Genomic DNA, 21,212 nt, shown 5'->3' with positions numbered 1-21,212 from the left:
TTTTTTTGAGACAGAGTCTCGATCTATCACCCAGGCTAGAATGCAGAGGCGCAATCTTGGCTCACTGCAACCTCTGCCTCCCAGGATGAAGTGATTCTCCTGCTTCAGCCTCTGGAGTAGCTGAGACTACAGGCATGTACCACCACGCCCAGCTATTTTTTGTAGTTTTAGTAGAGACAGGGTTTCACCTTATTGCTCAGGCTTGTCTTGAACTCCTGACCTCATGATCCACCCGCTTCAGTCTCCCAAAGAGCTGGGATTACAGGTGTGAGCTACTGTGCCTGGCCTTTTTTAAAAGAATTTTTCTTATTTATTTTTAATTTTTTTTTAAAGATTGGGTTTCACCATATTGGTCAGGCTGGTCTCAAACTCCTGACCTCGTGATCCACCCACCTCAGCCTCCCACAGTGCTGGGATTACAAGCGTGAGCCACCGCGCCCGGCAAAATTTTTTTTTTTTTTTTTTTAAAGAGAAAGAGAGAGAGAGAGAATAGGAAGGAGGAAAAAGGAAGAGAAAGAGAGAATGGGGAGGAGGGAGAAGGAAAAGAAAGAGGGAGAGAGAATGGGAGTATTGCTTTCTTGCCCAGGCTAGAATGCAATTTAGTAATGGGTATTGAAAACCTCTTTTATACTGATAATTATACTTAATGATGTAGTCAGGAAGGAATAAGTGAAGAAGATAACAAACAAACAGCCAACCAATATTTAATTTAAACCTATGAAATGCTATACGATTACTGAGGAGTGATTTACTTCCAATTATATAGTCACCTTTGGAATAGGTGTGAGGTGGTAATGTATGTTTTGTGTATTTGAAGTGGAGAGTTCTATAAATGTTTATTAAGTTTACTTGTTCCGGGTCTGAGTTCAAGTTCTGAATATCCTTGTTAATTTTCTATCTCGTTGATCTATAGAATCGTTAGCTCTTCTTGTTGCATTGATCCTTTTGCCATTATGTAATGTCATTCCTCGCCTCTTTTGATCTTTGTTGCTTTAAAGTCTACTTTATCAGAGGCGAGAATTGCATCTCCTGCTTTTTGTTTATTAGTTTATTTTTACTCTCTGTTTGATTGGTACATCTTCCTCCTTCTCTCTGAGTCTTTGTGTATTGTTGCATGTAAGATGGGCCCAGATGCAGCATACCGATGGGTTTTGGCTTTTTATCCAATTAAAATATATGTAAGTTTAATACCGGCATTTGATGCTAGCTGGCTGTTTTGCCCATTAGTTGATGTAAATTTTTTATTGTGTTAAAGTTCTTTGCTTTTTGATATATTTTTGGAAAGGCTGATATTGGTTGTTCCTTTATATGTATAGTGCTTCTTTCAGAAGCTCTTGTAAAGCAGGCCTGGTGGTGGTGAACTCTCTAAGTACTTGTTTGTTCGCAAAAGATTTAATTTTTCCTTTGCTCATAAAGCTTAGTTTGGCTGGACAGGAAATTCTGGGTTGAAAGTTCTTTTCTTTAAGGATGTTAAATATTGGTCCCCACTCTTTTCTGGCTTGTAGGGTTTCTGCTGAGAGATCTGCTGTAAGTCTGATAGGTTTCCCTTTATGGGTAACCTGACCTTTCTCTCTGGCTGCCCTTAGTATTTTCTCCTTCATTTCAACCCTAATAAATCTGGCGATTATGTGCCTTGGGGTTGGTCTTCTTGAAGAATATCTTTGTGGTGTTCTCTGTATTACCTGGAGTTGAATATTACCCTGCCTTGCCAGGTTGGGAAAATTTTCCTGAATGATATCCTGAAGAGTATTTTCCAACTTGGATTCATTCTCTTCATCACATTCAGGTACACCTATCAAACGTAAATTAGGTCTTTTCACAAAGTCCCATATTTCCTGGAGACTTTGCTCATTCCTTTTCATCCTTTTTTCTGCATTCTTGTCTTCTCGTTTCATTTCACTGAGCTGGTCCTCGACTTCTGATATCCTTCCTTCTGCTTGATCAATTCGACTGTTTAAACTTGTGCATGCTTCGCGAAGTTCTCGTGTTGTTTTTCAGCTTCATCAATTCACTTATATTTTTCTCTAAATTGTCCATTCTCTTTAACATTTCGTCAAACCTTTTTTCAAGGTTCTTAGTTTCTTTGCATTGGGTTAGAACAAGTTCTTTTAATTCACAGAAGTTTCTTATCACCCACGTTTTGAAACCTGCTTCTGTTACTGGAACACACGTGTAATCTATTAAGCCTTGTTCCGTTATTGATGAGGAATTGCAATCCCCTGTAGAGGGAGAGGCATTCTGATTTTGAGTATTCTCTACCTTTTTACGCTGGTTTCTTCCCTTCATTATATATTTGTCCGTCTGTCGTCTTTATAATTACCGACTTTCTAACTGGGTCTCTGACGTCCAACTTGTTGATTCCCTGCACCGAAATCTGAGCAATCCACTGAGCCGGCCAAAACAGCGGTGTTAAGATTGATGGTGCTTTTCTGCCCGGGAATCTCCGGACTCTGCACCAAGAACTGGCGTGCTAAGGCACCAGCAAAACCGCCACACCGGCCACAAGAGTCGCCCTAGCGACCCGTGGAGCTCCTCCACTGGGAATCTCCTGGTCCGTGAGCAACTAATATTCGTCTGAAAGTGTGGCGTCCTCTCGTTCTTTGCGCTTTCACTGGGAGGTACATGCCCGAGCTGCTAATCATCAGCCATCTTGGATCTCCCTCCTTTTTTTTTTTTTTGAGACGGAGTTTGCTCTTGTTACCCAGGCTGGAGTGCAATGGTGCGATCTTGGCTCACCGCAACCTCCGCCTCCTGGGTTCAGGCAATTCTCCTGCCTCAGCCTCCTGAGTAGCTGGGATTACAGGCACGCGCTACCGTGCCCAGCTAATTTTTTGTATTTTTAGTAGAGACGGGGTTTCACCATGTTGACCAGGATGGTCTTGATCTCTTGACCTCGTGATCCACCCGCCTCAGCCTCCCAAAGTGCTGGGATTACAGGCGTGAACCACCGCGCCTGGCCCAAAAAAAATTTTTAAAAGAGACATTGTCTCACTCTATTGCCCAGACTGGAGGTACAGTGGTACAACCTTGGCTCACTGAAGCCTCAAACTCCTGGGCTCAAGTGATCCTCCCACCTCAGCCACCTGAGTAGCTGGGACTACAGGCAAATGTCACCATGTCCTACTAATTTTTTTAAATTTCATTTTTTCTTTTTTTGAGATGGGATTTCGCTCTGTCACCAGGCTGGAGTGCAGTGGTGTAATCTTGGCTCACTGCTATCTGCCTCCCAGGTTCAAGCAATTCTCCTGCCTCAGCCTCCAGAGTGGCTGGGACTATAGGCACATGCCACCATGCCCAGCTAATTTTTTATATTATTAGGAACGGCGTTTCACTGTGTTAGCCAGGATGGTCTTGATCTCCTGAACCCGTGATTCACTGGGCTCGGCCTCCCAAAGTGCTGGGATTACAGGCGTGGGCCACCATGCCCGGCCTTAATTTTTATTTTCCCAGAGATAGGGTCTTGCTATGTTGCCCCAAGCTGGTCTTGAACTCCTGGCCTCAAGCAATCCTGCCTAGGCCTCCCAAAGTGCTGGGATTATAGTCATGAGCCATTCTAAAAGGCTGAAGAGTCTTACATTATTGTGAACTCTTACACTCAACATCATAGATGATTTCATCTGTAATCCATATCCATATAGTTCATAGATCATATCTGTTTTTTTTTTTTTTTTATTTGAGACGGAGTTTCGCTCTTGTTACCCAGGCTGGAGTGCAATGGCGCGATCTCGGCTCACCACAACCTCCGCCTCCTGGGTTCAGGCAATTCTCCTGCCTCAGCCTCCTGAGTAGAGCTGGGATTACAGGCACGTGCCACCACGCCCAGCTAATTTTTTGTATTTTTAGTAGAGACGGGGTTTTACCATGTTGACCAGGATGGTCTCCATCTCTTGACCTTGTGATCCACCCGCCTTGGCGATCATATCTGTTTAACATGCCAATAGGACTAAACATATGTAATCCATTGGGATTAAGCTCTGGATAAAAACCTATTCACATTTGAATAACACTATACTTATTAATTTGTCTTCACTGTTACAAAGGTCAAATTCCACCATCAAAAAAAATAAGCAAAAATACATACACAGGGCTAAGTCTTTAAAATAGGAGTGGGAAGAAAAAGGAAGAAGAAAATTACTAACGTAGCAACCAAGACAAATAATTTTTATGTCTCTCATAAATGATCTAGAATCTACAGTACCAATAAAAAGGCAGAGAAAGCGAAACTAAGACCCATTAAGATGAGTTTAATTAATGAAAGCATTTAAAGACCTACCATTTAAATCTTGAGAATTTTGTCACACTGGTTAAATATGAAGATACCTACTGGAACCACTGATTTAGGTTACTCTCTGGAAGCCTTTCTAGACTGCTAGGTCTTATAGGTAGAAGCATAAATGAGATAAGAAGGTAGTGAGAGAGTACCAAACCTGCCTCACATTACAATGTTTTTAGAAACAGCTCAAGTATGACCAGCGCAGTGGCTCACACCTGTAATCCCAGCACTTTGGGAGGCTGAGGCGGGCAGATCACAAGGTCAGGAGATTGAGACCATCCTAACACAATGAAACTCCATCTCTACTAAAATACAAAAAATTAGCCAGGCATGGTGGTGCACATAAGTAGTCCCAGCTATTCAGAAGGTTGAGTCAGAGGAATTGCTTGAACTGGGAGGTAAAGGCTGCAGTGAGCTGAGTTCACGCCACTGCACTCCAGCCTGGGCGACAAAGCAAGACTCCATCTCAAAAAAAAAAAAAAAAAGGAAGAAATAGCTCAAGAATTACTAGAGGTTCAAGTAGAAAGGACCCCAGAAATAGTTATTGAATGAAATACTGGCCTATAGCATAAAATATTGCTACATTTTACATAAACATCTATTTTAAAAATATTTCATTTAATGATCCATCTTAGGATTGATCAAAATTGACCAAAAGACAGTTTTGATAGCAAAAAACAAAAACAAGTTCCCACCACCATGTTGGTTTAATACTATCAAACCAAATTACACAAACTGAAAGTTACACAACGTTTTATGAGAGTTTAAATGTGAAATTCACAGATGAATGATTACTCTTTACTATTGTGCATGAAGCCATGAGGTTAAAAGGGACAGGCAGGAATGGTGGCTCACGCCTGTCATCCTAGCACTTTGGGAGGGGAAGGTGGGTAGATCACCTGAGGTTAGGAGTTCGAGACCAGCCTGGCCAACATAGTGAAACCCCAACTCTACTAAAACTACAAAATATCAGCCGAGCGTGGTGGTGCATGCCTGTAATCTCAGCTATTCAGGAGGCGGAGGCAGAAGAATCACTTGAATCCAGGAGGGAGAGATTGCAGTGACCGGAGATTGTGCCATTGCACTCCGGCCTGGGCCACAGAGTGAGACTTCATCTCCGAAAAAAAAAAAAAAAAAAAAAAAAAGGGACAGTGAGAATATTTAATAATATCAGACTGAATCTCCAGAGACCTACACTTGAATACATAGATCTCAAGAGAGTCACATTTACCAAGTGTTCAAAACAAAAGAAAGCTGGGTACAGAGGCTCAACGTCTGTAATCACAGGTCTTTGGGAGGCAGAGGCAGGAGGATCACTTGAGCCCAGAAGTTCAAGACCAGCCTAGGCAACATGGTGAGACCCTATTGCTACAATTTTTTTTTTTAATTAGCCAGGAGTGTAGGGACATGTGCCCATAGTTCCAGCTACTCAGGAGGTTGAGGTGGGAGGTTCCCTTGAACCCAGGAGTTTGAGGCTTTGGTGAGCTGTAATTGCACCACTGCACTCTAGCCTGGGCAACAAAGTGAGACCCTGTCTTGAAAGAAGACCAAAGGAGAGAAAGAAGAGAGAGAGGGGAGGGAGAGACGGAGGGGAGAAGGAGGGAAGGAAAGAGAATAGAGAAGGAAACAGATTATATAGCCACTAAATCTTCAGCTTACTTCTTTCAGGAAGTACATTTCTTCCTGCTTACCAGATCTTTGCAGCAAAGTGAAAAAAAATTAACTGGTACATTAAAATTTGGAGGTTTTAAAATAAAGCACAGATCTCTAATTTATTTTTATACTAAATATCAACATTAAAATCTGGATGTTTTAAAACAAAGCACAAGTCTCCACTTTATTTTTACACTAAATATCAATAACATGTGGTACTGAGGGATTCGGGTACCAGGATAGTCAAAAGGAGCTCAAAAGTTTCAAAAGGCCAACAGCTTCTCTCTTCATTCTCTTAAGATTAAATTCAGACTCCTTATAACAAAAATAAGACAAGGAAAGTATATTTAGCTATCCAGTTATACTTTGTACACTCTTCTGTGGGGTTCATCAGAAAGACCTGATCAAAACTTTTTTTTTTTTAAGACACTGGGTCTCAATCTGTTATATAAGCAAGAGTATAGAGGCCCAATCATGGCTCATTGCAGCCTCAAACATCTGGGCTCAAGTCTTTCTCCTACCTCAGCTTTGTGAGTAGCTGGGACTACAGGCATGAGGTATCAGTCCCAGCTAATTTGTAGTTTTAAAGATGGGGGTCTTGCTTTATTGCCCAATCTGGCCTAAAACTCCTAGCCTCAAGTGATCCTCCAGTCTCAGTCTCCCTAGTAGCTGAGATTACAGGCATGAAGCCACCGTGCCTGGCTCTTCTTCACTGTAGTTTTGATTTGTATTTCCCTGATGACAAAGGATGTTAGGCATCTTTTCATCCTTAACTGACCATCTTTGCTAGAGAAATGTCTATTCGAATCCTCTGACCATTTTTAAATTGGGTTATTTATTTTTATATTGAGTTGCAGGAGTTTTTTTTTTTTTTTTTTGAGATGGAGTGTTGCTCTATCACCAGGCTGGAGTGTGCAGTGATCTCAGTTCACTGCAACCTCTGCCTCCCAGGTTCAATTTTCCTGCCTGTCTCCTGAGTAGCTAGGACTACTGACATACGCCACCACGCCCAGCTAATTTTTATATTTTTAGTAGAGATGGGGTTTAACCAAGTTGGCCAGGATGGTCTCGATCTCTTACCTCGTGATCCGCCTGCCTCGGCCTCCCAAAGTGCTGGGATTACAGGCGTGAGCCACTGTGCCCAACTTTTTTTTTTTTTTGGGAGACAGAGTCTTGCTCTATCACCCAGGCAAGAGTGCAGTGGCGTGATCTCAGCTCACTACAATCTCCACCTCCCATAGTGATTGTCCTGCCTCAGCCTACCAGGCAACTGGGATTATAGACAGATGCCACTACGCCCAACTAATTTTTATATTTTTAGTGGAGCGGGGTTTCACCATGTTGAACAGGCTAGTCTTGAACTCCTGGCCTCCCAAAGTGCTAGGATTACAGGCATGAGCTACTGCCAATTGGCTGTGGTAGAGTTTTATTTAACTCTCCAAAGGAAACAATTTTTGAGTCTGAGAAAGAAATGTAATAGTGCTAACTATGGCAGAAACAAAGCAAAGAAAAATTACTTTAGCATGTTAAGGAAAACTTCAAAAATGAAATCAATCCCGACTCCAACCACTTTTAATTTAAGATTTTCAGGCCGGGCGTGGTGGCTCACACCTGTAATCCAAGCACTTTGGAGGCCAAGGCGGGCGGATCACCTGAGGTTGGGAGTTCAAGACCAGCCTGACCAAAATGGTGAAACCCCATTTTTTTTTTTTAAAAAAGATGCCGGGTGCGGTGGCTCATGCCTGTAATCTCAGCACTTTGGGAGGCCGAGGCGGGTGGATCACGAGGTCAAGAGATCGAGACTATCTTGGTTAACATGGTGAAACCCCGTCTCTACTAAAAATACAAAAATTAGCTGGGCATGGTGGTGCGTGCCTGTAATCCCAGCTACTCAGGAGGCTGAGGCAGGAGAATTGCCTGAACCCAGGAGGCGAAAGTTGCGGTGAGCCGAGATCGCACCATTGCACTCCAGCCTGGGTAACAAGAGCAAAACTCCGTCTCAAGAAAAAAAAAAAAAAAAAAAAAAAAAAAGATTTTCAGCCATTTTTAATTTAACTTTGAGGATTTACCTAAAACAAAAGCATTTTTCCAACTTAACAGAAAGAGTACACTGATGTAGTGGCCCATATGATACAGTGGAATGACAAAATAGAATCAAAAAACCTGAGAATGAGTACACTTGGAGAATCTCCATGAGCTTCTCATGGGACTCTCTTCTAAAACAGTTTAAAACTTCTACTCTACTCCCCTAAATGAGTTGTTGTAAGGCTTACATGAGACAATGTATATAAGAGTACTTACTAAATCATTTTGTATGGTTTAAGTATTTATTTAGCCTGCCCTGTTTGGCACCAAATACTATCGTTACTCACGCTAGGTAAGTTAGAATATAAAAATGTGAATGAGATTTTTCATGACATGTACTTAGACTCATAACTTATGATACTTATTTATTTGTAAAGTAATCCTTGTAAAAGGGCCTTGCTTTGATTCTTCAGGATTTAGTAGACCAGACACATTCTTTTTTTCTTTCTTTTTTTTTGAGATGGGAATCTTGCTCCCGTTCCCCAGGTTGGAGTGCAGTGGCACAATCTCGGCTCACTGAAGTCTCAACTTTCTGGACTCAAGTGATCCTCGCACCTCAAATTCCCAAGTAGCTGGGACTACAGGCATGCACCACCATGTCAGGCTAATTTTTGTATCTTTTTGTAGAGATAGGGTTTCACCATGTTGACCAGGCTGGTCTCACACTCCTGGGCTCCACTGATCTGCCTGCCTCTGCCTCCCAAAGCACTGAGATTACAGGCCTAGCCCAGACAAAACATTATTAAGAAAAATCAGGAAAAAATATGGCAGGGCGTGGTGGCGAACACCTGTAATCTTTGGAAGGCCGAGGTGGGTGGATCACAAGATCAGGAGATCGAGACCATCCTGGCTGACATGGTGAAACACCATCTCTACTAAAAATACAAAAAATTACCTGGGTGTTGCGGCACACACCTGTAGTGCCAGGTACTCAGGAGACTGAGGCAGAAGAATTGCTTGAATCCAGGAGGCAGAGGTAGTGAGCTGAGATTGCGCCACTACACTCTACCCTGGGTGACAGAGTGAGACTCCATCTCAAAGCAAAAAAAAGAAAAATCAGGAAAAATAATTTGAGGCTGGGTGTGGTAGCTCATGCCTATAATCCCAGAACTCTGGGAGACCAAGGCAGGTGGATCACCTGAGGTCAGGAGTTCAAGACCAGCCTGGCCAAGATGGTGAAACCCTATCTCTATTAATACTACAAAAATTAGCCAGGCATGGTGGTAGGTGCTGGTAATCCCAGCTAATTGGAAGGAGAGGCACAAGAATTGCTTAAAGACTGGAGGCAGAGGTTGCAGTGAGCCGAGATCCCGCCACTGCACTCCGGCCTGGGTGACAGAGTGAGACTCTGTCTCAGAAAACGAAACAAAACAAAAACGAAAACAATTTGAAACATAAGCTAATTTAACCATGTACTCATCTTGGTCTTAATCTACATACTTTTCTTACACAAATGTTTATAAGTATGCTTACTTTAAAATATTATTTGTTAAATGTTACAAATTTTTTTGTTTTTGTTTTTGTTTTTGAGACAACGTCTCACTCTGTTACCCAGGCTGTAGTGAAGTGGCTGAATCTCGGCTCACTGCAACCTCAGCCTCCTGGGTTCAAGCAATTTTCTGCCTCAGCCTCCTGAGTAGCTGGGATTACACGTGCCTGCTACCATGCGCGACTAACTTTTTTTGTATTTTTAGTTGAGAAGGGGTTTCACCATCTTGGTCAGGCTGGTCTTGAACTCCTGACCTCATTATCGACCCACCTTGGCCTCCCAAAGTGCTGGGATTACAGGCGTGAGCCACTGCGCCCAGCCCCGTTTTTGTTTTGAGACAGTGTTTTGCTCTGTCACCCAGGCTGGAGTGCAGTGGCACGATTCTAGCTCACTGCATCCTCTGCTTCCCAGACTCAAGTGATCCTCCCACCTCAGTCTTCCAAGTAGCTGGAACTACCAGCATGTGCCATCATGCCCAGCTAATTTTTGTATATTTTTTGTAGAGACAGGGTTTCACCATGTTGGCCAAGCTGGTCTTGAACTCCTGGTCTCAACTGTTCCACCTCCCTTGGCCACCCAAACTGCTGGGATTGCAGGCATGAGCCATCACACCCAACCAAGTGTTACAGGTTTTTTGTGCATTAGTTTTACATTACACAGCACAGTCTCATTCAAATATAACCTCTTTAAAAAAAACTTAAAAGGGCCAGGCGCAGTGGCTCATGCCTGTAATCCCAGCACTTTGGGAGGTTGAGGAGGGCAGATCAGGAGATCAGGAGTTTGTTTGAGACCAGCCTGGCTAATATGGTGAAACTCATCTCTACTAAAAATACAAAAAAAAAAAAAAAAAAAAAAAAAATTAGCCAGGCGTGGTGCACATGCAGGTAATACCAGCTACTCAGGAGGCTGAGGCAGGCAAATCACTTGAACCCAGGAGGCGGAGGTTGCAGTGAGCTGAGATCGAGCCACTGCACTCCAGCCTGGGCAACAAGAGCGAAAACTCCATCTCAAACAAAAAAAAAAGTTAAAAGACACTATATGGGAAAAAACTATGTTGAAACAAAGTGGAACACAGAGGAAATTATCAACCAATGTATGTATTAAGATCCTCTCATAAATTATTTTAGACACAATTAAGCAGATAAATTGAACATTAAAAATAAACACCTGCTTTTGGCTGGGTGCAGTGGTTCATGCCTATAATCCCAGCACTTTGGGAGGCCAAGGTGGGCAGATAGCTTGAGGCCAGGAGTTTGAGACCAGTTTGGCCAACATGGCGAAACCCCAACCCTACTAAAAATACAAAAATTAGTCAGGCGTGGTGGCATGCACCTGTAATCCCAGTTTCTTGAGAGGCTGAGGCACGAGAATCACTTGAACCCAGGAGGCAGAGGCTGCAGTAAGCTGAGATCACGCCACTGCACTCCAGCCTGGGTGACAGAGCGAGACTCTGTCTCAAAAAATAATAAAAAATAAAAACCTATTTTTGCAAGTATAAGCCAGTAGAAAGTCAGACGCAGACACACATACCATCATCCTTAGTATTATCTTACTCAAGAATAATAGCTAGTTGTAGGTAAAAGCTCAAATATTTCACTCCAGGAAAATACCCAGAAAGGATGAAGGTCAGGTAGGAGGGGACCAGAACAACTATACAGCCAATAACTGGCAGAAGATTCAAAATGTAATGAACAACACAGATGAAAATGTGATGAACATAGAGTTGCTCCCTTTATGGGCCACTAAAGGTTAAACACTGCCTCTTCCCTATAGCGTAATTGTTTCTTCACACAAAATAACCACTGCTATGCTATTACTGCATTATTCCTTTTAAATACTTACTATCATCTCCAACAGGACCTGCTGAACACTGTGCTGGAGGGTCACGGGCCAGGTCATTCAATTCCTTCAGAAAAAAGAAAGAAAATAAATATATTCAACATAAATGTACCTTTTATCCATTACTAAAGTTTATATTGTTGCCAATATTCTCTGTCTTGCTGGTGAAACTCTTTTAAAAGCATTCCTTCAGAGTCAGAGATGAGTAGACTGGTGAATCTTTAAGGTATTTTGGATTTTTCAATGCAATGTTTAAAGTGGATCATTTTTGCTTTGTTCAGAGCTTAGCAAATAAATTAAGGAAGGTAAAACATGCATTATGGGCCAGGCACAGTGGCTAACACCTGTAATCCCAGCACTTTGGGAGGCTGAGGCAGGCAGATAACTTGAGGTCAGGAGTTCGAGACCCACCTGCCAACAAGCCTGTCTCTATTAAAAAAGGCAAAAATTACTGGCCGCTGTGGCTTACGCCTGTAATCCTAGCATTTTGGGAGGCCAAGGTGGGTGGATCACCTGAGGTCAGGAGTTCAAGACCAGCCTGGCCATCATGGTGAAATCCCATCTTTAGAAAAAAAAAAAAATTTTCTTTTCTTTTTTTTTTTTTTAAGACAGAGTTTCGCTCGTTACTCAGGCTGGAGTGCAATGGCACGATCTCGGCTCACCGCAACCTCCGCCTCCTGGGTTCAGGCAGTTCTCCTGCCTCAGCCTCCTGAGAAGCTGGGATTACAGGCATGTGCCACCATGCCCAGCTAATTTTTTGTATTTTTAGTAGAGACGGGGGTTTCACCATGTTGACCAGGATGGTCTCGATCTCTTGACCTTGTGATCTACCTGCCTCAGCCTCCCAAAGTGCTGGGATTACAGGCATGAGCCACCACACCCGGCTAATTACTTTTTTTCTTTTTTTTTAAGATGGTGTTTCACCATGTTGGCCAGGCTGGTCTTGAACTCCTGACCTCAGGTGATCCACCCACCTCAGTCTCCCAAAGTGCTAGGATTACAGGTGTGAGCCACTGTGCCCGGCTTTTATTTTCTTTTTAAAATAAAAAAATAAAAAAGACAAAAATTAGCTGGGCATGCCTGTAGTCCCAGCTACTCGGGAGGCTGAGGCAGGAGAATTGCTTGAACCCAGGAGGCAGAGGTTGCAGTAAGCCAAGATGGTGCCACTGCACTCCAGCCTGGGAGACAGAGTGAGACTCTGTCTTAAAAAAAACAAAAACAAAAAAACCCTTTAAAGCAATACACAGTAATTTACCATGGCTCATAACATGCAGTCAAGCAAAAAGGAAAATACCAAAGTCACCCACAACCCATCACCAAAGGTTAGTTCTTATTAATGTCTTGGTGTAGAGCTTTCAGTTTAACCACATATGGCCACACATATATGTGTGCTTTCTTGCTAATTTTAACCCAAATGGCATCATCCTGCCTCATGTATTTCTTGGTTAAAAAAAAAAAAAAAAAATTAGCAGGGCGTGGTGGCACACACCTTGTAATCCCAGCTACTTGGGAGGCTGAGGCAGAATCACTTGAACCTGCGAAAGAGAGGTTGCAGTGAGCCAAGATGATGCCACCGCACTCCAGCCTGGGCAACAAAGCAAGATACCGTCTCGGTGAAAAAAAAAAAAAATCTTGTAGTCAGAGACTGGTCTACCTGTAGTAATGCTTTACAACCAGTTATCAGCTTCTCAGCTTTTTAAACATAAAAACCCAGAAACTTGAGACTTGTTATTGGGTGGGGATAATCTGAAAAATCACAAGGCAGGAAATCATACTATATTCCATTTCCCCTCAGCTTGGTTTTTGAGACAAAAACAAGTTCTCAAGAAGAACTAGTTTTCGATTATATTTTAAAACTACAACAGTAAAAAAAGTCTAAGATTTTTTAAGTGCAAAAATCAGACTCTTATTAAATGCTATAAAGGTGTGATTTCATATTACAAATATTATTTATTTTTTGATTTGCAGCACAAATATTTACTGTAAGTCCCCATCTCAGAGTTAAGGTGTTCAACTAGGCATTTCATTATACCAATTATGTTTTTTCGTCCTGTCTATATGCTTGGAGTACAAAACTAAAGTTTGAAAAAAAGAAGGCTCTGGATTGAGAAAATGGTTAACTTACTCAAAATATCTCAATTTTTGAATTCTGTGTCTCCAAAACAGAGATATCCTGCCCATCTCAAGGAAAAAAAATAGCCTACTGTGTAGTTCGCATTCTCAAATATTACTGACAGCACAGGTCGGTATAACTAAGAACACCTGGCTTTATTTAACACCCTGCTGTAGCAACAGGTTATTAAAATATAATTTGAATTTAACAATTTAACCATTGAATTGAACAATTCTGAAGTCCTGCCATGTTCATTAAGTGGAATTTTACTTTGATTTAGCCTTAATCTTTTGCTCCTTTCAAACTGAGTTACTTTGTTCCATGCTGAATTACATCAAGGTTTTTAACTCAAGAGTTAAGATTTATCTAAGCAGAATACAAGATCCATCAGTCCATTTCATGAGCAAGTGTAACTAACTTTAAAACCCTAAGCCAAACTTAGCCTAACAGACATTTAACACACTAATTCAACACTTCCTTGGCTGAAGGCATTGATACAGCTGAATCTCAAAAGCATACTGCTAAGTGAAAGAAGCCAGACATAAGGCTACATGATGTATGATTCCATTTATATGACGTTCTAGAACAGGCAAAACAGTAGTGACAGAAAGCAGATCCATGGTTCCAGTGGCTAGAGAGAGTTGGAAGAAGGAATGACTATAAACAGACATGAAGAAAATCTGAGGAGTCGTAGAAATGTTTAAAATCATTATTTTGGTAGAGGTTACAACTATATGTGTATGTGTCAAAACTAAAATTGTACACTTAATTTGACTGCATGTATCTCAAAGTTGTTTATTATTATCTTTTTAATGTAGAGACAGGGTCTCACTATGTTGCCCAGGCTGGTCTCTAACTCCTGGACTCAAGTGATCCTTCCGCCTCACCCTCCCAAAGTGCTGGAATTACAGGTGTGAGCCACAGTGCCTGTCCAATTTTTTATTCTTACATGTACATTTGGGCTGGGCGTGGTGGCCCACGCCCGTAATTCTATCACTTTGGGAGACCAAGGCGGGCAGATCACAAGGTCAGGAGTTCGAGACCGGCCTGACCAACATGGTGAAACCCCATCTCTACGAAAAATACAAAAATAAGCCAGGCATGGTGGTACACCTGAAATCCCAGCTACTCGGGTGGCTGAGGCAGGAGAATCACTTAAACCTGGGAGGTGGAAGCTGCAGTGAGCTGAGATTGTGCCACTGCACTCCAGCCTAGGTGACAGAGCAAGACTCTGTCACAAAAAACAAAAGCATGTAACTATCCATCTTTACATGTGCATTAAATATCTCTAAAGCAGGCCGGGCGTGGTGGCTCACGCCTATAATCCCAGCACTTTGGGAGACTGAGGCGGCTGGATCACGAGGTCAAGAGATCGAGACCATCCTGGTCAACATGGTGAAACCCCGTCTCTACTAAAAATAAAAAAATTAGCTGGGCATGGTGGCGCGCGCCTGTAGTCCCAGCTACTCGGGAGGCTGAGGCAGGAGAATTGCTTGAACCTGAGGTTGTCCCAGCTACTCGGGAGGCTGAGGCAGGAGAATTGCTTGAACGCGGAGGTTGCAGTGAGCCGAGATCGCGCCATTGCACTCTAGCCTGGGTAACAAGAGTGAAACTCCGTCTCAAAAAAAAAAAAAATCTCTAAAGCATACACATGAAACTAGTTAATAAATTGCCTTTGGGAAGGAAAGCTTAGGGGTAAGAATGGGAATTATATATATTCCTTTTACACCTTTTGAATTTTATCCAAGTGTTTATACTGCCTATTTGAAAAATAAATTACCCTTTAAAATTTTCTTTTTCTCTTTTTTTTAACCAAGTGGGTCTGTGCAAGAATTACCCTATCAATTTGGATTAAAATAGCTGTTAAAAATTGTCATCATGGGCTGGGCATGGTGACTCATGCCTGTAATCCCAGCACTTTGGGAGGCCAAGGCAGGCAGATCACGAGGTCAGGAGATTGAGACCATCCTGGCTAACATGGTGAAACCCCGTCTCTACTAAAAATACAAAAAAATAGTTGGCATGGTGGCATGCGCCTGAAGTCTCAGCTACTTGGGAGGATGAGGCAGGAGAATCGCTTGAACCCAGGAGGTTGCAGTGAGCTGAGGATCACGCCACAGCACTCTAGCCTGGGCAACAGAGACAGAGCGAGTCTCCATCTCAAAAAAAAAAAAAAAAAAAAACTGTTATCATGACTGGGTGCTGTGGCTGATGCCTATAATCCCGGCACTCTGGGAGACTGAGCCAGGCAGATTACCTGAGGTCAGGAATTCAAGACCAGCCTGGCAACACAGTGAAACCCCAGCTCTACTAAAAGTACAAAAATTAGCCAGGCATGATGGCAGGCACCTGTAATCCCAGGTACTTGGGAGGCTGAGGCAGGAGAATTGCTTGAACCCAGGAGGCAGAGGTTGCAGTGAGCTGAGATCACGCTACTGCACTCTAGCCTGGGCGACAAGAGTAAGACTCCCACTAAAAAAAAACTGTCATCATTTGAGGGGTAACCTAAATAGTGAAAACCCAATTAGAGCAAATTAACATACAATCTATAAAACTGATATCTCTACATTATGATCAAAACTGAAGTTGAATCTTAAAATTTTTTATTTATTTATTTTTGAGACAGAGTTGGCCGGGCATGGTGGTTCACGCCTGTAATCCAAGCCCTTTGGAGGTCAAGGCAGGTGGATCACCTGAGGTTGGGAGTTCAAGACCAGCCTGACCAACATGGTGAAACCCTGTCTTCAATAAAAAAAAAAAAAAAGAGACAGAGTTTCACTCTTGTTGTCCAGGCTGGAGTGCAATGGCACCATCAGCTCACTGCAACCTCCACCTCCCGGATTCAAGTGATTCTCCTGCCTCAGCCTCCCCAAGTAGCCGAGATTACAGGCATGTGCCACCACGCCCCACTAATTTTGTAGAGACGGGGTTTCTTCGTGTTGGTCAGGCTGGTCTTGAACTCCTGGCCTCAGGTGATCCACCCACCTTGGCCTCCCCAAAGTGCTGGGATTACAGAAGTGAGCCACCACCCACAGCAAATTTTAAAATTTAATAAACACACTAATCTAGTCAGAATATGTAGGCAGGAAAAAAAAAATACCCAAACATATCACGCTATGCTCTAACAGTTGGCCTTAAACCTATACATTAATTTCAACTTTCTATTTTATGAGAAAGAGCAATAGGGAAATAAAGTACAGCCAGCCCTCTGTGTCTATGGGTTCCACCAACTGTGGATCAAATAGACTGGGGAAAAAATGGTGTCTGTACTGAACATGTGCAGACTTCTTTGGTCATTATTCCCTAAACACCACAGTGTAACAAGTATTTACAGAGCATTTACACTGTATTAGGTTTTCTAAGTAATCTAGAGAAGAGTTAAAGTATACAGAAAGAAGTGCATAGGTTACGTGCAAATACTATGCCATTTTATATCAGGGACTGGAGTAGCTATAAATTTTGATATCTATGGAAGGACCTGGGACCAAACTTCCATGGCTACTGAGGGAGAAATGTATATATAATTAAGTTTAGAAAAAGGTGGTGAGTAGGGAACTTTGACATTCTCAATTTACAAAAAGATTCTCAGCCAGGTAGTGGTGGCTCACGCCTGATAATCCTAGTACTCTGGGAGGCTGAGGCAGGTGGATTACCTGAGGTAAGGAGTTTGAGACCAGCCTAGCCAACACGGTGAAACCCTGTCTCTACTAAAAATACAAAAATTAGCCAGGTATGGTGGTGTATGCCTGTAATTTCAGCTACCTAGGAGGCTGAGGCAGTAGAATCACTGGAACCCAGGAGCCAGAGGCCACAGTGAGCTGAGATTGTGCCACTGCACTCTAGCCTGGGCAACAGAGCAAGATTTTGTCTCAAAAAAATATTTTTTTTTAAGAAAAAAAGAAAAAAGATAATTAAAGGAGAACATCAAAACTTTGAAAGCTTATGACATATATGTATCACAACACTATAGCAAAAAGAAAGAAACCCTCTAAATTCCTTGAGGGGAGGGCATCCTTCAAGGAATGTACAGATTTCCGTTTCACTGTATCTTGAGTAGGCAATTTAAGCTATGAGTTGGTAAAAAGTAATGCTTCTTACAAGCTATTTTTAAACCACCCTCCTTCCTCAATCATAACAATTATGAAACAAAATTAAAATGGCATGGGAAAGATCTGTTTACCCTTTTGGTCTTTACCCTACAGTATAAGGTGACAGAACAAGATGGGAAAGTGAGAGAGATTATAATTAACTTTGTAGAAAAATGGCTCTAAAGTCAAGTTTTAGTAGTCTGAATACTGCTATACAAATCAAGGCTCTCTGGTGGTTAAAATCACACTATGGAAATATTTAAACAAAGATTATGATTCACAGCATTGTAATTTCAGGGCTGGGCATGGTGGCTCATGTCTGTAATCCCAGCACTTTGGGAGGCTAAGGTGGGAGGACAGCTTGAGGCCAGGAGCTCTAGACCAGCCTGGTCATCATAGCGAGACTCTGTCACTACAAAAAAAATTTTTTTTTAATTAGCCCAGCATGGTAGAGGGAGCCTGTAGTCCTAGCTACCCAGGAGGCTGAGGCAGGAGGATTGCTTGAGCCCAGGAGTTCGAGGCTGCAGTGGATCATGCCACTATACAAATGAGACTGCATCTCTTAAAAAAAAAAAAAAAAAAAAAAAAAAAAAGGGCTGGGCGCAGTGGCTCATGCCTATAATCCCAGCACTTTAGGAGGCTGAGGCGGGTGGATCATGAGGTCAAGAGATCGAGACCATCCTGGTCAACATGGTGAAACCCCGTCTCTACTAAAAATACAAAAAATTAGCTGGGCACGGTAGTGCGTGCCTGTAATACCAGCTACTCAGGAGGCTGAGGCAGGAGAATTGCCTGAACCCAGGAGGCAGAGGTTGCGGTGAGCCGAGATCACGCCATTGCACTCCAGCCTGGCTAACAAGAGCGAAACTCCATCTCCCAAAAAAAAAAAAAAAAAAAAGTACATGTTTTAAATATATGTTATATATATGTGTGTATTACATACATAAATATATGTATTTGTGTGTTATCTATAATGATGTATATATAACAATGCATACATTATATATGTTGTACATATTAAAAACATATTAAAATATGTATAAATACATATATAAAATTTCCGGGTCACAAGAGATCATTTAGACCTATTCCCAATTTTATAAGAAAACAAAATACAAACCAAGGGTAAGGACTTGAGTGTTCTGCTATACCATGGTTCTTTAAATCTGGATCTAAAACATTAGAAACGTACAAATTAGAAATGTCTGATTATTTGGGAAATTAAGCTTAACCTCTTTTAAGATTATTGAACTGCAAAGAAAGAACAGTTAGCCCAGTAGTTTTCAAAACTGAGATACTGACATAGCAGCATCATTATCACAGGAAAGCTTATTAGAAATGCAAATTTACAGGCTCCACCCCACAGTTACTAGGTCAGAAACTCTGAGGTGGAGACAAACTGTTTTAACAAGGCCTCAGGAAATTATAATGCACACCAGAGCTTATCACTTTTATGTCTGACGAGTTAAAAAACATCAGAGACAAAAGGTGATACTAGAAAACTCATTACCAAAAAGATTTAAGGGGAAAGCAAGGGAGAGCAAAGGGCAAAATGACACAAACTGAAATCAAAAAAGAGATGAGACTTAGGTTATGTCAGATAGATCTAGTTTGTTCCCTTTTCTTTTTTCCTTTTTTTGAGACAGAGTCTTGCTCTATCTCCCAGGCTGGAGTGCAGTGGTGTGATCTCAGCTAACTGCAACCTCTACCTCCCGGGTTCAAGCAATTCTCCTGCATCAGCCTCCCAGGTAGCTGGGATTACAAGCACCCACCACCATGCTCAGTATTTTGGTATTGTTAGTAGAGATGGGGTTGCACCATGTTGGACAGGCTAGTTTGTTCCTTTTTCTACTGCTGTATATTCTGCTACTCTATGTCTAAACCACAACAGATCCTTTATTTCCTATTTTTCACTATCACAATGATTTGGTAAATATTCTTGTACACATGAGTACTAGGTAAACACTTCAATTTAACTAGAAATGACCAACTTCCCACTTTTAAATTACAATTTTCTTGTCAACCCTATAGTTAATGTTTTATACAACAAATGATTTACTATTTATTGAGATGTTTCAACTATTAAAGTCATTTTCTTCTAAATAAATCACTATTTTCTAAGTGTATTTAAAAAACTCTAGACAGTCTTCATTTCAATAATTATTTCCACCAAAACAAACACTGTGGCTGGGTGCAGTGGTTCACTCCTGTAATCCCAGCACTTTGGGAGGCCAAGGTGGGTGGATCATAAGGTCAGGAGTTCAAGACCAGCCTGGCAAACATAGTGAAACCCCGTCTCTACTAAAAATACAAACAATTAGCTGGGCATGGTGGTAGGCGCCTATAACCCCAGCTACTCAGGAGGCTGAGGCAGGAGAATACCTTGAATCTGGGAGGCAGATGTTGCAGTGAGCCTTAATGAGGCACTGCACTCTAGCCTGGGCTACAGTGCGAGACTCTCACTCAAACAAACAAACACTGTATGCAACTGTTGTTTGTTTGTTTGTTTGTTTTTGAGACAGGGTCTCACTCCGTTGCCCAGGCTGGAGTGCAGCCTCACAATCTCGGCTCACTGCAATCCCTACCTCCCAAGTTTAAGCGATTCTCCCACCTCAGCCTTCCAAGTAGCTGGAACTACACACACACCACCACGCCTGGCTAATTTTTGTACTCTTTGGTAGAGACAGGTTTCACCATGTTGCCCAGGCTGGTCTGGAACTCCTGACCTCAAGTGATCTACCCACTTTGGCCTCCCAAAGTGCTAGGATTATAGGCATGAGCCACCACGCCCAGTCTACAACACTTTTTCTAGGTAAAAAAGATTTTTCTCATGAAGCCCATCCCTTTTAATTATAAACTGTCATTTATTTAATCTAATTTGTTGTAATACAAAATTTAGATTAAAATTAACAGCTTATACTATCCCTATCACAACCCAGAGAGTACAGCTAAACAAGGCCCAGCCTGGCCAACATGGCAAAACCCTCTCTACTAAAAATTCAAAAATTAGCCGGGCATGGTGGCACATGCCTGTAGTCCCAGCTACTCAGGAGGCTGAGGCAGGACAATCACTTGAACCTGGGAGGTGGAAACTGAATTGAGCTGATATTGCACCACTGTATTCCAGCCTGGGCAACAAAGCAAGACTCCATATGTCTTAAAAAAAAAAAAAAAAAATGCTGGCCGGGCGCGGTGGCTCACACCTGTAATCCCAGCACTTTGGGAGGCCAAGGTGGGCGGATCACTTGAGGTTGGGAGTTCGAGACCAGCCTGACCAACATGGAGAAACCTCATCTCTAAAACAAACAAACAAACAAACAAAAACAAACAAACAAACAAAAAAGCTAAACAGGGCAAGGCAGGTGCAGTGGTTCACGTTTGTAATCCCAGCACTTTGGGAGGCTGAGGCAGGAAGATTGCTGAGGCCAGGAGTTCAACACCAGCCTAGGCAAAAGAGCAAGACTCCATCTCTACAAAACAAGAAAAATTTAGCCAGGCATGGTGGCCCACATCTGTAATTCTAGCTACTTAGGAGGCTGAGGCTGGGGGATCACTTGTGTCCAGGAATTGGAGGCTACAGTGAGCTGATAGTGCCACTGTACTTCGGCCTAGGCGACAGACTCTGTCTCTAAAAAAATTTTTATAAAAACTAAACAAGGCATTGTATTTTAT

The 21,212-nt window shown here is 42.2% G+C and overlaps 1 protein-coding gene across 1 annotated transcript in view; it reads right to left on the bottom strand.

Annotated features, from left to right (window-relative positions):
* UBE2D2 (ubiquitin conjugating enzyme E2 D2) overlaps window positions 1-21,212 on the bottom strand; it is a 69,903-nt gene that overhangs the window by 16,794 nt on the left and 31,897 nt on the right. Inside the window, exon 2 of the mRNA XM_012472905.3 lies at window positions 11,343-11,406. Within this exon, the coding sequence (XP_012328328.1) occupies window positions 11,343-11,406 (64 nt within the window). The remainder of the gene's footprint in view (window positions 1-11,342; window positions 11,407-21,212) is intronic.

Source organism: Aotus nancymaae, unplaced genomic scaffold (genome assembly GCF_030222135.1).
Source record: "Aotus nancymaae isolate 86718 unplaced genomic scaffold, 86718_ANA_hifiasm-v0.15.2.pri h1tg000064l_1, whole genome shotgun sequence".
Taxonomy (NCBI): Eukaryota; Metazoa; Chordata; class Mammalia; order Primates; family Aotidae; genus Aotus; species Aotus nancymaae.
The sequence above is the reverse complement of the archived record's forward strand: the minus strand, read 5'-3'. Positions and strand labels throughout refer to the sequence as shown.